Here is a 17,693-nt window from a genome sequence, read left to right on the forward strand (position 1 = left end):
TAATTTTATGAAATTATGATAATACTTACAAAAAATTATAAAATATGTACCTAATTAACTTTATAATGGATAGGTTTTATGAAAAATTAATTTAACTAAGTATATACGATTTGTTTTTAATAATTTTATTTTCACAAAATATTTAAAAAATCAATAGCTGTAAAGGTGAACCATTGTTTTTACAATAATATAATAATTCTATAGGATCATATTATTATTATTATATTACTTAATATACTCATATTTTTTTCTGTGATAATTGATATGTCTTTTTTCTATGAATATTAATTGTATAATTATATATTTTATACTATTTATGTAGCCGTATAATGTTTGGTAACTGTCATAAATAATAAAGCTAAAATATATGATTGTACAAAAAAATATACATGATGTTTATGTAACTACAATGACGGTTAAACAGCAAGGTTTGTTTTATAACACGAATAATGCATTAAGGAAATATAATTTAAATGTGTGTGGACATTGGACATATTATTCAAACTATTATGTGATTGTCGCATTCCTACGGTTATATATATTTATATTTTTTTTTTATAGGTAAACTGTAAAAAATACCTATTACTATTTATTCTATTTATAAAATTAAATAAACATTTACATACCTATTTATATTGTTATAGAATTGATAATAATTATTATAGTGCACTGAGTAGAAGACCCCGTATATTTTAGTGTTATTATATACCTACGATAAAGTACAAAAGTTAAGGCAAAGCTAAATATAATAAGTTACCTATCATATATTCATATACTATTCAATATTCACTAAATGTAAAAATCATCTATAATTATATAAATTTAACTATTATTGTATTGTTGATTAGGTATGTCTTTTGAAATAAATAAATATACTAAAACTACATTTTATGGCAATGATTAAAGATTAATAAGTAAAAATATGTTTCGGAAATAAAATAATCACGGTTAAATATTTTAATGCAAGTCCAAAACCAACGTGTAATAAAAGTGAATGTTGAGTAAATTCTGTTTTGATTATAATCTCGAATAAAAATATAAATTATACACACTCTCAACGACTCCTCCCCACCGCTTTTTAGTTAGATAATATATTCTAATACTAAAATACTATCTTTATAAATTCCGATCAAATGATAAATTGTAACACAATACAAACGTAACAATTATTATTGTCGTGGAAAACATTACATTCGCTGTTCACAAGAAACAAATGAGGTAGGTACTAATACATATTTTATATTGATATTATTACTTTTTTTTGTTAAATAATATTATACTAGTTACAGCACTCGTATTTTTTCAACTGTGTGTATTATAACGTATTTTTGATGTAATTTTATAGGAATATATGATAATATGTGTAAAATAACTAGTTTTCTCGTTCTAACACTCCTACAAATACAATCTCCAAAAATTTAGTTGTATAGTAAAATAATGACTTAGGATTTACTAAATATTCTAAAGATACATAATAAGTACATTTAACTTATTATTTTCTTTTATTTATAATAACAACAACCTATCAATTAAAGAAGGTCAAAATATAACGACAAAAAATAGCAACGAATTCAAAATGCACAATAGGTAGTAATAATTAGCGAAGATTGTATGAATGTTTGGGGTTATAAAACACAGCCGATGTACTTTTTAAACAAAGCTATCAACATCCACGGTTTATTATGTTTCATCATTAATAATCAGTGTAACAAATTTTCTAAAGACTAAATGTCTATTTTTAATTTGACACCAATTTATATATTTAAGTTGAATAAAAAAAAACTTCATATAATTATTGAACCGTCAAAACTAAAAACGTTTAATAATGATTCTGTAAAAAAAACCAGTATTCATGACATTTAACTAAATTACCTACCATTTTTTTTTACAACTCAACTGACTAATCTACTATTTATTCCATACAATTTCTTGTATGTATATATTTAAATATTATTATCAATTAGTCGATAAGAATCTTAAATTGCTAACTTTCTAATTTAAACTGAATGAAATATGCATTATCCATAAAAAAAAAAAAAAACTAAAAAGCGAATAAAGCATAATTTACAAAATTTTTAAATTTTTGAATTGCTGAAAACCTATAATTTTGACTTAACCTATTTACTTAAGTAATATTTATGTGAATTTCGTATTATCTAATTTCTAGGTTACTATAGGTACATATTATTATGTATTTATTAATTAATCAATTAATATTTATGTATTATATTAGCTAGTATATCATACCTATAATTCACGTTATTTCATATTTTTCTAGGAGTAAAGAATTATTTGTTATTCCATATTTTTTGAAAAAATCTAGTGCTGTTTCATTTTTCTCTCATGCTTTAAATATACCTAATAAAATATCCTCTTCGTTCAGGGCCTGATTAAAGAGTTGGTCATCAGTAGGCTAGGGATGATATGGCGCCCTTGTGAAGGATCAGTGGAGGGGGTAGGATACTAGGATGTAGGAGAAGAACTATAGAAAAGTATAAACATTAAACTTTTTTGTTTAAAATAAAACGTTTTTTATTTGATAAAATAATATACAAAAGCATTTAAAATTTTAAAATTTATGATTGAACTGATTATTATTCATCAAAAAATTAAGTTTTTGTTTTGCACTACTATACTTTTACATGAAAAGTTTTTTTTCCTTAATTTTAACATTGCAAAATATTTCACTATTTTATCGAAAGAAATATTTTTCATGAATTTACTATTAAAAAAAAGTGCAAGGGCTTTCGTTTCAATCTATCACTATGGTAAAACCAGAAATATCCAACATCGGTTGTAATAAAACATAATTATTACGACCTAGATGTAATAAAACGTTATCAAAAATATTTAATTTTCAATTATATTTATTATATTTCTTCGTATTTCATAAAAGATTAATAATGAAAATTTAATAATATTATGTGTGAAATTTCGATACGTTGGAACAGTTAAAAAAATAATTTTACCTTTAGTTGAAGTATAATATAGGTATTATGCAAACGTTCTTCAGTTCTTTATTCATTTTAAAAATCGTTTTGTGACGCCCTCAATTCAACATTGGCCGATTGATGTCCTAGGTTATAGCCTACTCAGCCTATTGGTTAATTAGGCCCTGTCCTCGTTAAAATTTTTTTCATCAAGTAGTGACAGTTTTAAATTCAATGTTTTGTTAATTTTAAGAAATAGTGATGAATAATTAAATTATTATATATTATATATATATAATATATAATTATATCGTGTAATATTTTAAAAATATTATCTGTAATTCTTTAATTGCATGTTCACTTAAATTATGTTATAAAAGACCTCGCTCCGTTAAACTATTTATAAATAAATAAATAAATAATAGTATAATCACCAAGAACAGTTAAATCAATACGTTCGGGGGTTTACCACCCACTTATACAGTAATTTATAAATTTAACTACGGGCATTAAATAAGTAGTATTAAATAGGTTCCGAGGTTTGTTTAATCATATGATTATTATATTATTATCTATGTTTCGTATTGCCCGCATTGTTCATGTTATCCATTTCAATTGATTCTGTGGTGTTATTCATTAATCATTTCTACTATTTTTTTTTTATAGTTCTACTCAATTTTATAAACTTAATTTAAATTATTCTTTTTTTGCACACTATAAAGTATATACACTCAACTGAAAGCCTCTGTAACCTCTTTCGTTTACTTTGAATCTGTTCCTTTTTACACACTAAGTGGCAAGCATATTATTTTGCTCAATTACTTGAAATTTTTTAACATCCTGCCAACCTCTTTATGATCAATATTAAAACTGCAGTGGTAATAGGTATTAGTTTCGTTATTTAATTTTGTATTTATGTTTTTCTTTTCTTTTTCAATGTTTTCAAAATGTTGTATTACTAAAATAATTGTCATGCTATCATAGTCACTGACTTAAATCTTATTAAATAGTAATAAAAATAAAAGCAGAACTTAAACAAACAAGGTACCAAATGTTCAAATTAATTATGGATGCCAAGTAGTTATCATAATATATAAATAATAAATTATATATATATATTACTATATTGGAATATTACATGGTACATACATGTCAATATATGTTGGCGATTTGGCGAAAACAAAACGATATTTAAATTGTAAATGTAGTGTATGAAAACCAAATATAGTTACTAAGGATAAGGGAATACCGTCTTCACTCTTTATTATTATTTTTAACAAACCTTATATAGGTAATATTCTTTTCATGAGATAAATCATTTTTACAAAATGCATTTTGTACGCTTATATAATGAAGTTATTTTACTATATTAATTTTTATGACTAAAAAATAAAATGTTGTACTAATAACTAATTAGTAATAGAATTTTTTAAGCTAAATATGTATCTAAAATTAAAATATTATTAAAACGTTTTTAAAATACTGGACTTTATTATTAGGATTTCTCTAAAACTCTTTAATTATGTTTTAACGAGAACATAAATGTAGATGTAATATCCTTTTTTAAGTGGAATATGTTGTAAAATATGAAATTGTTTACAATTTATATTGATTTAACTATTAGAACTGCAATATGAATAAGAATATTCCATTTATATTTAATATTTTTAATTTATAATATTTATATTATATTTACAATAGCCGGAATCACACACATGACACATACACTTTAAATGAACATTTTTGGACAACATTTCCACCACATGCTTATTGATTAAAATATTAAATTTTAAGTACATAATATATCTATGAAATACGAATATAAAAAATACAATAAGCCCACCTACTACATATATTTAATTGTTTTAAATGTTTAAATACTTTATAGGTAGGTATCTATTTTAAGAAAACACTGATGTAGGAACGTAGGTACCTACTTAATAATTTAATTAAAATAAAGTATAATATCTTTTAGCTATTGATGATTAATCTCTTCTATTTGAGCCGATTTTATTATATTCTTTAGTAGCCTAATAGGTTACAGCTGCCAACCACTACACTTATAGATATTAAACGTTTTTACGTATAATTATTACCATAAGTTTATCATATTTTTTTATTTGTTATATGAAATTCCAGCCCTCTCATATCGTTTGAATAATAATTACTAATCAGAATATCTATCTACGAACCTACACCACAAATAAATATTTTAATTATGATTATCAAATTGACAATTTAAAATTCTTTGAAATGTTTATGCAATAATGATTACATACCTAGCAATAAATATAGGTATACCAATTGGCTATTACATCTTGGCTCTATAGTTATAAAGTAAACCGGTAATAAATATTAAATACTAACAATGGTCAACATATTATTTATTATGTTTATTTAATATTTATACCTATATCTATTAGAATAATAGTTATTAGTTATTACTTATTCGTTACTTGTTACTTGCATTATTTTTTGCTGTTATTTACTTGAATAATATAGCTATAAAATATATAAAAGAAAATTAATTTTTTTAATAAATAATTCATCTTTTACATTTTGTTCATATTGTGTGTTAAAAAACGTTACAAAACTAGGAGTTAAGAGGACGCTACACAGGAATTTGTTATCTCCGTCTTACAAGTGCGTAACATAGCAAATTTACTACAGCAGATTAAGTTTAGTTTCGTTAGTTTAAAAAGTAGAGTGAATCGACCTATAATAAAACTTGATGGTATAAACATTTTCTGTGTTTGTATGTGGGTTATTACAATAGGTAATTCATTTTTTAATTGAGTTATGAGCATTTTTAATTTACTATATTTTATATACGAAAAACTAACTAAAAAATTGAACTATAGTAAAAAAAACCCCACAAACACAGATAATGTTCTTACCATCAAGTTTCAATATAAGTCGATTCTCTTTAATTTTGAAACTAACGAAGCAAAACTTAATCTATTTAATGTAAATATACTACATTACACACTTGTGAGACAGAGACAACAAAGCGTTTTCTTAAGAAACTAATATTATGTAATAATATGTTATACACTTATACGTATAGATATAGTTTCAAACTTGTTTCTATTTTATCGTCAGACTTTACATTTTAAACTGTTAAAAATTAAGTAATTTTTACTGTCGCATTGGTCACACTGAACGTGTCTTAAACTTTAAAGCAACTTATATTATTTTGCGGTGGTTACAGCAGCTATGTAACAGCCTACAGGCAGTAGATAAATAGTGTTATCAGCAGTCAGTGCAATATATTCATATTTTTTTAGTTTTATGTTTTTATTTAAAATACATACTATAGATTATTATTATTACAACTTTAATCTGAAATAGTACATATTTTTATTAAATGTATATTTTTTTTAAATTATTCAAGAAGTTTTAATAGTATTTTGAAATAACATAATATTTTTTATTTAGATTTAACTAATGAAACTAGATTTGAACATTAGAAAATTCCATTAATTATTTGTATTTATGGTTTTAATTAACTTATAATAACTGAACTAGAATGGAAGGTACGTTGAGCAAATGGACAAATGTTGTTAAAGGATGGCAGTATCGCTGGTGTGTACTCGATGACATCTCAGGGACACTATCATATTATACGGTAAGCATAAAAGTAACAAATAATTTAAAATTGGTCCAGACTTACTTAATCATTATTTTAACATTATATTTAGAATTGATAGATTATTTTATAAAGGTAGACACTTTTATTACATAGGTTACAAATAATCTTGTTAATACTAGGTAAAATGTATTTTTTTCTATAATAACCCATCAAATTTTTCTTATTTTTTTAATATGTTAATTTTTTTTATTGCCATTTTTCCAAAACATTAGGCATAAAATAACTTGATAACAAAACTAGTTTAAGTGATATGTTCTACAAAAATACCAAATTAATTGAGAGTATATTAGTTTATTACCTAATTATAAAATAAGGAATTAATACTTAACTAGTTAAATATAATCAATAAGAAATAAAATTACTTTTAATTTCAGTTTTTTATTTTATAATTTCTTTATACTTAAGATTGTGACATAAAATAAATAGGTAAATTTTAATAGGTAATTAAAATGAAAAATTTTGATTAAACCCAACAATTTATCATATAAAATTTACTAAATACATTAATAGTAGTTCAATGTTGTGTTTTATAAACTAAAAATTAATACAAATATTAGGTTTTCTTATTAATTATAATAATTAAATAACAATATTTAAGTAAAATAAATAATATTACAATTTAATGTTATAATATTTTTCTTGGTATTTGTATATGCTTACTCATTTTTGTTTGATATAATTTTTCTATAGGTACTTATATAGGAATAATACAAATGATAAGATAATTATTTAATTTTTTCTGTCGATTTAAGCTCTACATTTTTTTTTTTCGCTATATAGGTATTTCTGTAAAATTTGTAAAATAAGTAAAACAAAACAATGATGTCTGGTAACATTCCATATAGATATGCATTAGGCATGGAACAACTTGATGACAACACTTGTAGTGTATGTAGTACAAGAATACCAAACTGAATCTATAAATAATAGAATATAAGATAAAAGACTACCAATGATAATTTTGTTTTCTAAATAATTACCAGTTGAATAATAGTCACATATTTTTTATACTTCAAAGTAAATTTATGATATTTTGGTCCCATAGATGAAAGTTGATAGTAAGCATACATAATAATATGTACTACAGAATTCACTAAAATTGGGAAAGAAGCCATACCACCTATAATAAATAGTTAGGTAATTAAAATGAATAAAAATTATTAATAATTTATAAACTAAACTTGCTTATGTATATTTTATTTACCTGGGAAAAATTTAACTGCAGCCCAAGCTAAAATAAACGTAGACGCATGATGATAAACATGAAGTCCAGAAACTTGTTTTGTCTTTTTACGTAGTATGAAAAATGCCTAAAATTAAACATTATTAAATATATTAACTATTATACATTTTAAATAAATCTGATATTAAGTTATTAAAGGTATTTTTGGTTGACTCTTAGAAGTATTTTAATATAGTAACATAAAGTATATCATATACATTTTCATACCAATATCTTTGCTTTTACTTTTATTTATTTTTTAAAATATAATCAAAAATTACCAAAAATAAGACCAACTGTATTAATTAAAATTTACAAAATGCAACTTACAGTTTTTTTTTTGTAAGAATACATCTATAAAAACTATAAATAAAAACCATGCACATAAGTAGTGCATATAATGTAAAAGAATAAAGCATTACTGGGGTTACACGAGTAAAAAAACCACTTATTAATGAAATTTAGTTGGCCTATAAAAATTAAATAAAGAATGTAAGGAATATTATACTTGACAGTCTATTTGATTCTATTACCTATATAATTTATGAAAAAGGAGATTTTATTCTTATCAATCAATAACCGCCTTAATGGCTTATTGTTATATAATATTAAATTACTTGATACAATTTTATATGTTCAAATTTATGTTGACTAATAGTCATTTTAATAAAATGGCCATTAAAGTCTACATTTTATAAAGTATAATATACATAAATAGGTAACAGAAAAAAATTGAATTAATTTCATAAAAAAAAAAACAACTAAAGAAATCTCTTGTCTATTGTTGGTCAAGAAGTATTAAATTTCAAATTACATCACTGTAATAGATGTTATAACAAACAAACAACAAGAATATTAATTATTGTGTATGTAATAAACTAATAACCTAGAAACTGATATGAAATCCTTAGTAGAAATTAAATGTCAAGACTTAAACTTAAAATTAATTATTTTTTACTTCTTTAGTTAATACTTACAGTTTCAGCAAATTCGACCAATTTTAACATGTATGTCCACCAAAATAGTTTAGCTAACTGAAAAAAAAAACTATTAATTATATCGTCATATTTTTTTTTCAGCTAAACACTAGTTAAAAAATTTTGTTTTTTTAAATTTTTTGTTAAGTTATTAAAGATGCTCTACATCATTTTGTATTCTAGACATCTCATTTCAAAATTCATAAGATTTGCAATTCTAAGAAGTATTTTTTAGAATAATATTCACTGTGGCAAATATAATTGTAATATAAGTGTTATTTAAGGCTAGGATTTATATGCTAAAGTATGTTTTTTTTGTGACTTTTGATTATTGTTTTTGTGAGTTATGTCCTTGAATCATCTCAAAATGAAATAAACAGTGGTGTTTTTATACTGCATTTTCTTGCATATTTTGAACAAAATTCATATTATTGCATATTTTGAATAAAATTAATATTATTGCATATTATAAAAACGCGAAAAATTCATGTTTTATGGTATATTTTGTTACTAGACGTTTTTATTGTATGCCAGTATGTATTGACACTGTTCAAAAATACTTATATAAAGAATACATTAAGGTGTAACATACGATCATTCAGTTATGAACATTTAAAACACCGGGTAATTGTTTTGTATAATATATTTGAATAGTGTGAATAGTTAAGAATATTATTTTATTAACTTTAAAACATATTTATTTATTTTTTTTTTTAGTGTATGTTTCTTATATTTTTTGGTATTAATAAGTTAATAATATTAATCGTATAGGTTATTATTAAATAATTTACAAAAACTTAAATTAAATTAAAATAAATGTATCTATCTTAATTTAAAAAAGTGGGAAAGTAGGTAACCACTCTGTTGTATAGTAGATGTAAAATGTACCTTATTATTAAGTAGCTCACTGAAATGTTTATGTTAAATTTGAATTCAATGAAAAATCATTGTACATGAAAAATAATTCTTAGCAAAGATAGTGTGTCAGCTAATGTGCTATGTTTATTTTATGATATAATTATATGGCTATTATTGTAATTTATTTTACTATTAATAATACTGTTTTCATTGTATGGTATAAGTAATAGGCTTAAAATAATATTAATATTCTTAACATTTCATTTCATATAGTAACATATAATAATATAAATAAAGGAGTTTCAAATCAAAACAACATTTTTTAGCTACAAAAAAATAACTAACATTTTTATTCTTTGTTTACATATCTAATTTTGTCCATGTTTGAAATTAAAATGTCTATGAAAAAAAAAACTGTACAAAGTTTCTAGATTTTTTAGTTTTAATATGAACTATCTATGAGCTATTTATTTGCAGGTTTTTTTAAAATTAAATTTCTAAGCATTTTAACCAAGTAAATAAAATTATTTTTATAAACATTTATTGAAAAAAATTGAAATGTTTATAAATAGCTTAAAAAAAGTCAAAAGAATATTATACCATATTATACTTATATCTATACATGTATTTAGTAAAAATTTCAACTAAATATGGTTATTCTATTCATTTTTGAATTGCAATAAAATAAAAAATCGATTTTGTTATAAAATTTACCCCTCTCAAGATAATCAAGTTAAAAATCTAAGTATTTTTAGTCTTTAATACTCCAAAAGGTGATGGATAAACACAAAATGAAAAAAAAAATCCCGCATCATAAAATCAATAATTCGTCGCTCTATCCTTAACCTATAACGTTTTAAAATAGTAAAGGTTAATCACATAAGCTTATTTTTAAATATATTTATCTTATTCCTTAGTTAATAAAAATAATCTGATAGAAATATTCATAAATAATGAAACGTCGCTTTTATTGATGTGTTAGACATTAGTTAAAATACTTAAAATTAATGGTATAAGTTATTTAGTTAAATTTGTGGTCTAATTTAAAATAATTTAAAAGATTTTTTTTTCAAATTTACGTAAATTAGTTTTATTATATTATTCATTTCAAGTATAGAAGTTACAAGTAATATAATATTTTTCTTACTCTAATTGAATGTGGCGCATTGGAGTCAACAGGTTCACATCCAAGGGTATATTTAGTCGTCCAACCAGAAATCAAAATCTAAAAATGCAAATCGTAAATAATGTTAATTGTTTTATATGTATACGTAATTTATACTTTAGTACAGTCGTACACATTATGATATTTAAAAATTATATAGAATAATACTTTCCATATAAAAAATTAAAATACATGCTACCAACTGAGCTAAGTTGTACACTTTAATTATTGGTAGTAAGTGAAAAGGTTTTCTATTTTCCATAAATTTTGGTCCTAAGTATAACACAACATATAAATACACCAAAGCACATGCTAATGTGGTTGTGATTCCTTGGACCATAGGCCATTCATTAGTTCTTGGGTCTGAAAAAAATATTTCATGTTATTCGTTATACAATAGAGATTAGTTTATAAGTGTCAGTTGTTAACAACATTTTACCTCTTTAATAGCCTAAGTGTAGTATTTCTGATATATATTTTTTTTAAATCTGACAGTGTCTATAATTTTATATAACTTACATAAATTACTATCTACAGGTGTCTTAGTTGACGAACGCACTCAAAAGATTCCAATATTTATATTAACAGTAAATTGAATAATGTTTTGTACTATTATCAAAATAAAGAATAAAGTAGGTCGATAAGAAAATATTGAAAATATATATTTTGGGGGTGTAATTTTTTCATCGCCGCGTAGTACGCCTTGAGTAGAATAATTCAACTATAGGACACACATGGTCACTGTGTAATAAAATTAATTATTTTTACATTAAGACGCATTTGGAATATTATAAAAATAAAATTTCAGAAAAAACTTAAGAAATCCTCGCCGGCTCATTTACCTTTAAATTTAAACAACTAAATTATAAATATTGCAGCATAGAATTTAATCAGATATTGAAATATTGATTGAATATTTATAGGAAACAAAAGTAATTTTTGAAGTGCTAAACCTACCCAACTATGATTATGTATTTCTTATACTCAATATTTTAATAATAATAGATTTTAGTTTTAAAATTTAAAAGAAATTAAATATAATAAATAAATTTGTGTTTAGAAATTTAAATCTTATCAAAAATAAGTGCTGAGAAAATTATTTATTAATTAATTACATGGATAGTTTTAAATATTTACTTCGATAGTAAATTATCGACGTTGGTCAAATATGTACATGAAATAAGTAATTTAGTATCATTAAAATATAGAAATATTGTCCATGTTTACAATGTAGATAAGTTTATGTGTATTGTGCAATTCAATGGTTCCTAAACTATTATGATTCACATCTTCCTTAATATAACAAAAATCTTGTTTTATTCATACAATGTTCGTAGTACTTACTATACGAGTATACTGCATGAAAATTATCTAAATTCTAAACATAAACGTACCTATATAGTTTTAAATCTATGATTCCTCTACTAAATGATCCTACACCCTAGGCGTCGCGACCAGTACTAAATTCAAGGTGACCGTGTTTCTCCTGGGTAGTTGTAATAAAAAGAGTTTATCAAATATTAAACATTGTTTTTTATAGTAATAAAAAATGTTAGACCTCCAGAAAAAAATCTTTTATCCGTTATGGGCTGTTATACACAGTTTATGATGTCAGTAGCGTGCTGAAAAGTTTTCAGACCTAAAACAACTACGAGCATTTGGTCATCCATGCACCAACAAATTTTAACTTACAATTTTTTTTAACTGAATAGTTGTAAAATATATTTTATCACACTAAATCATTGCCTGGTATCCAAATTGTTATTTTTTGTTTAAAAATTCAATTTTTTCGTGATGTAAATAAACGTGTATGTTTATAAAAAAATCGATCATTTTTTGTTCACATTTTATGATTATTTTAAGAATAGTTTATAAGAAACCTTTTTATTAAATTATCGAGTATTAAGTGCCAAAATTGAAAAATTTTAAAATGCTAATATAAATATTTGTTGAAAAATTCAAGTCTCTTCAGTTATTTGTTTTTAAATATTAACAAAAAATAAAATCGATTTTGTCAAAAACAAAATTCTCGTTTTCTCCAATTTGTTTTTATTTTTCTCTATTACTTTGAAAAGTATTGTTCTTATTTTATTATAATAGGAATTTTAAATTAAAACTAATACATATTTAAATAGTTTACTATGTAGTGTTAGTAGCAACATCAGTTCTATAATATTTCTAACTGTACTAAAATTACCAAGCCATAAATTATTTTTTACAATTGCCAATTTTGATAATTAATATTATTTTCCATATACTAAACTTATTTAAAATATTACGTACCTCCATATTGATCGACAAAAGCATCTAGCTTTTCAAAAAATTCTTTCGTTACCTCCATCAACTTACGAATCTATTAAACTATTTAATAAAAATAAAAATATAGTTATTAAACTATCCTATAACATGAATTCCCAACCGTCTAATTAAACTAGAGTGTCGCCACCTACGCGACATGTGTTTATAAGTAAAGTGAATATTTTTTATTTAAATAGACATACTTTATGTCCCCCGCCTACTGACTTTTAATTTAATTAGCATATAAGTTAGGACAATAATTTTTCGAAGGTACATGTATATATAATACATGGTATATTATATATTTGCGTAATTTCCTTGTTCATTTAAGTTATTTAACACAACCCATAGGTTACTGTATAATAATTATTATAAACTGTCAAACAATAATAACAATGATTTTATCGACAATTACTTCATTACCTTAACATACGAAATGAACGTAGTATTTGTATGTAAATCGTGTTATTATTTGATTCGCTGGTGTAAAAATGTTTATTTTAATAATAAAAATTTGATTTATTATTAAATTATGATCAAAATATTTTTTGATTATAATATACTTATTTGAAAAAGGTTTCAATTAATTTTTATTTGACTTTAAATATAACACACTGTTCACGCAGGTTGAAAAACTCATTCGGCGTATTTTAAATTTTAAAAGCTTATAGGTATAAAACAAATAGTTCGACATTTTCAAGCATCTTAACATTTTTTTATATGTATTTAAAAAGTAGTCAAATTAAGCTTTTATTAAAATGTCAGCCTCAATATAAACTAACTTTTTTAATTTCTATCAATGAAAGTGAAAAATGAATTATTTATTATTCAAGGTGATAATTTTAAAGGTAAATACTAATTTTATCAATAAGTATATTAATGTTTTAATTAATATTTTTTTTTTACATAATTTGTAGTAATATATTAAGTGTTTTACTATGATAAGACAAATTTTTATTTCTTATTTATTGTTATTTATATTACAATATTACGTTAAATTTTTAGTTGATTACATTTTGAATGATACATACAATTTTAACTTCATATCCTAAAAAGGGAGTTTTACTGAGAATTTTAAAATATGAAAATCTATTTTTAACAAATAATTATTTATCTGTAATAATAGTATTTAAAGTATAAATTAGCCGATTAGTAGACAAACATATTAGAGGTTACTCTCATTATAACTTTAATTATTTGAAAGTTATGATTTATAATTTATTAATTAGTTTAAAATTTTATTTTTATTTATTAAATTTTTCAGAAAAATGTTTTTTTTTTCAAACTATGAATTAAAAAATGCACCTAACATAATAATAAAAATAGCAAAAATGTCGTTTTTTAATGATTTCAAGTTATATAGAAAAATAATATCTGATAATATTTTTTGAAAAAATTATCGTTAATCTTTAAAAGAATCTCCTTGTATAATTTGTATTTTATTCTACCAATTTGTCTATACTTCAAACTTAAACATTATAACATTTATATAATAGTTTAAACTGTATAAAATTTTTTAAAATATTTTAGTTATATACGTAATTCAGAAAAAGCCATTGATGTTATTTTAAATATTGAAGTTTTTAAAATTAAAAATAAAATTGAAATAAAAATGTTAAAGATGAGTAACGTTATTTTTGTCTATAAAATCGATTTTTTTTTTTTTTTAATGAATATGTAGTAAATTTCTTTTTGTTTGCAATTGTCGTGTTAAAAATATCATCTGTATTTCTAATTCATATATATATTATATATATATATATATATAGGATTTTTAACAGATCAAAATCTTATTTTTATAGTATAATAATATTGAACTGTATATAGTTAGAGGTTTATATTTTAAGTGTTCCATTTCACTAAAACATTCGTTATTTCAGAAAACAATATATTTGAAAAAAATTTATTTTTACTATTTTTATCATATATTTTTTAAGTGCTTTTTTTGTAAATGGCAAAATTTAATTTAAATTTAATATTCCTAGCTCAGTATTCAAAGAATTTAGATTTATGAAATTCGTATTTTGTCAAGTAGTTTATAAGTAGAATTACGGTTATAATAGTATTCAAAGTTTAGATAACCGAAGAAGTGGAGCGACTTTTTATGGGTGTTTCTATAAAAAATAAAAAATGCATATTGTCATGAAAAAATAAAAATATTTATTTTTTTGATAAATATTATTTTTACAATTAAAAAATTACGTAAAAAATATCTTCAAAAAATGTAAATAGCTTTTAAAAGCGAGTGTTTTACTTTAAATAGAACATCCGGTTCCGGTATATGTCACTATAAACATAGGTCATAGATCTATCAACATAGGTGATTGCTATCTAAAACTGTGTTACTTAAATGGAAATTAAAAATGTATACTACATAAACTGTGGTCATTGACTGGTGAGGTTACAAGAAAAGTTGACATAATTCTAATCATGTTTGCAAGTTTATAACATACTACTTGTACAATTTTTTAATGGTTGTTTAGTATAAAAAAAATAACTTGTATTTAATAATATATTAAAGTATTAAACAAATAATGAAGAAGTTATAAGCACACTGACCTAACTCAAATCCTGTGAAAATTATTTTAAGTAGATTGGACGCTCGCATGACATCACCCTAATACCTCAGGTACCCTTTAAAACAATTCCATCGATTCGAAATTTTCACGAAGTTTTGTAACCAAATGTAATCCAAAAATCAAGATTCTTGATTTAACTCAACTAAGAATTGTCTTAAGTGATATAAACATCGTAATACATATACCGATGTCTAAAATACCAAATATATTATGTTCATTTTTTCAAAAATTGATTTTATTATGTATTTATGTCCAATCAAGAACTTTTACGGGTTTTCAACAACACTATGGTTATGACCACAAATAAAACCGATTACGATGCATAATTATGATTTTTGATTAAACTGTTTGTTTGTATCGAGATATTAAAAAATTAGACCGTTGTTATCTGTTATTTTTGGTGTGATAAATTAAAACTTAAAAATTAGTGGTTACGAATTTACGAATATACCAATTTTCATTTAAATTCTAATTTGTCATTTCATATTAATATATTATACTTAGTCCGTCATGAATCAATCTATATATTGTCCTTTGTTTTTTAACTACTTTTTTCGCCTAATAAATGGGCGGACCGTTATGATTCTATACTTGTTTTTCTTGATTTATTTGATGCTATTATCGATGGCCTAACAAAAGTATGTTCTTAGTTTAATAAAGATTCTTCATCAGCATATCAATTATGCTCTATAAAACAGCCAGAATGCCCAGAATTAAAAAAAATATATATAAAGTTTTAGTCAAGTTAGGATATTCTACAGCAAATTAAACACCACATCAAGTTAAAACTCGCATTTAAAAAAAAACTATAGATATTTGAAAAATAGTAAAACTTGAAGTGACTCTCCTGAACATTTTTGTGAACCCTATACTTTGGTTATTTATTCCTAGATTTGGTAAAATGTTTGATAGAATACCATTATGAATAATATAAAAACTCCAGAGCCTAGCTAGGTCTGTGGAAACAGCGATTGCTTTCAAACTATTATCCAATTGAATCATACAAACATTACAGAGTTCAAAGTTTAACTTTAAAACATTTTAAAGTAGCTAAAGGATTCAAATTATTAAACAAATGAATAACATAAATATTTTTGTTTATTTTCAGTTGCGTAATTATCCTAAAAATATCTATAGCTTCGTAATTTTATCCTTATCAACTTTATCAAACTGTATATTGTTATTAATGTTATTGTATATTTTTTTTATTCTAGATATTAGTTAATAAGTAATAATAATTTATCAGTAATGTAGTCTGGTGGTCGCTATAACTTGCCTACTTATTTTGATTGTCTGAATTAGGTTAAACTTAAAAATGGTTAGGCCATCCAAGCAAAAACAAAAAATAGAAAAATATTTTAAAAAGCGTTAACAGCAAAGAGGCTAATTAGATTGCCATGAATGTGTTTATTGTTGTCAAACTAATTTTTTACTAGTACAAAATGGTTCTTCAATAAAATACAGTATTAATATAAAAATTAAAAATTAAAAATATAAATGTAATCATGTTGAATTAGTAGCATTCATATGTTAGAAATGACTTAAATCAATTGTACTATAATAATATTGTAAATGTAGGTACAATAAAATAGTATATAAGTATTAATATATCTATGTATTTATAACATAATATTATAAACATCAATACCACCTAAATTTAAAAAAAAAACTTATGTGTAAAAACTACTAAAATTAATAAATTAATATTGATATTAAAAAATATATTTTACTCATTGTTTAATATTATACACGCATGCATATATATTACAATGTTTATTTCACTTGAAAGATTTTTAATTGATTAAAGTTAAACCAGGTATCTAGAGTATTAGATTACATTTGTTTACAAAATGGTTATAACATTTTGTGAAAATTTCGAATCGATCGAATCATTTTGAAGGGTACTGGGGTGCTGAAGTGACGTCACGCCAGCATCCGAAATTAAAATTTAGAATTCTGAACTTCATTGTAGATTACAAAAAAAGTTTTTGTGGTTACATAATTGTTACATA

At 22.8% G+C, this 17,693-nt stretch overlaps 2 protein-coding genes across 4 annotated transcripts in view; one reads left to right on the forward strand and one right to left on the reverse strand.

Annotated features, from left to right (window-relative positions):
- Positions 1–1,198: 1,198 nt before the first annotated feature.
- LOC112599648 (oxysterol-binding protein-related protein 9) overlaps positions 1,199–17,693 on the forward strand; it is a 30,823-nt gene continuing 14,328 nt past the window's right edge. For 2 of the 3 annotated variants that reach the window (XM_025346635.1, XM_025346638.1), the window contains exons 1-2: positions 1,199–1,218; positions 6,459–6,558. In XM_025346635.1, the coding sequence (XP_025202420.1) occupies positions 1,214–1,218; positions 6,459–6,558 (105 nt within the window). In that variant the 5' untranslated portion in view covers positions 1,199–1,213. Of the gene's footprint in view, positions 1,219–6,318; positions 6,559–17,693 lie in introns of those variants that run through there. The other variant, XM_025346636.1, reaches the window with a different exon arrangement.
- Positions 7,206–13,276, reverse strand: LOC112599649 (elongation of very long chain fatty acids protein AAEL008004-like). Its single transcript, XM_025346639.1, has 7 exons — positions 13,088–13,276; positions 10,977–11,167; positions 10,787–10,864; positions 8,782–8,838; positions 7,787–7,892; positions 7,563–7,702; positions 7,206–7,499 (listed from the first exon to the last, which is right to left on the reverse strand). The coding sequence occupies exons 1-7, from the start codon at positions 13,143–13,145 to the stop codon at positions 7,308–7,310; spliced, it is 822 nt and encodes a 273-aa protein (XP_025202424.1). The 5' UTR covers positions 13,146–13,276; the 3' UTR covers positions 7,206–7,307.

This window comes from Melanaphis sacchari, unplaced genomic scaffold (assembly GCF_002803265.2).
Source record: "Melanaphis sacchari strain LSU unplaced genomic scaffold, SCAv2.0 Contig54_pilon_pilon, whole genome shotgun sequence".
NCBI classification, from domain to species: Eukaryota; Metazoa; Arthropoda; class Insecta; order Hemiptera; family Aphididae; genus Melanaphis; species Melanaphis sacchari.

What these genes read in the sequence shown, in the direction of transcription:
- LOC112599649 (XM_025346639.1), bottom strand. Translation starts at nt 13,145, where the DNA reads ATGGAGGTAACGAAAGAATTTTTTGAAAAGCTAGATGCTTTTGTCGAT. An exon ending in GTATTTTAATTTTTTATATG is followed by an intron (nt 10,865 to 10,976) that starts GAAAGTATTATT and finishes TTGCATTTTTAG; the next exon opens with ATTTTGATTTCTGGTTGGAC. An exon ending in TGGTCGAATTTGCTGAAACT is followed by an intron (nt 7,893 to 8,781) that starts GTAAGTATTAAC and finishes GTTTAATTTTAG; the next exon opens with GCATTTTTCATACTACGTAA.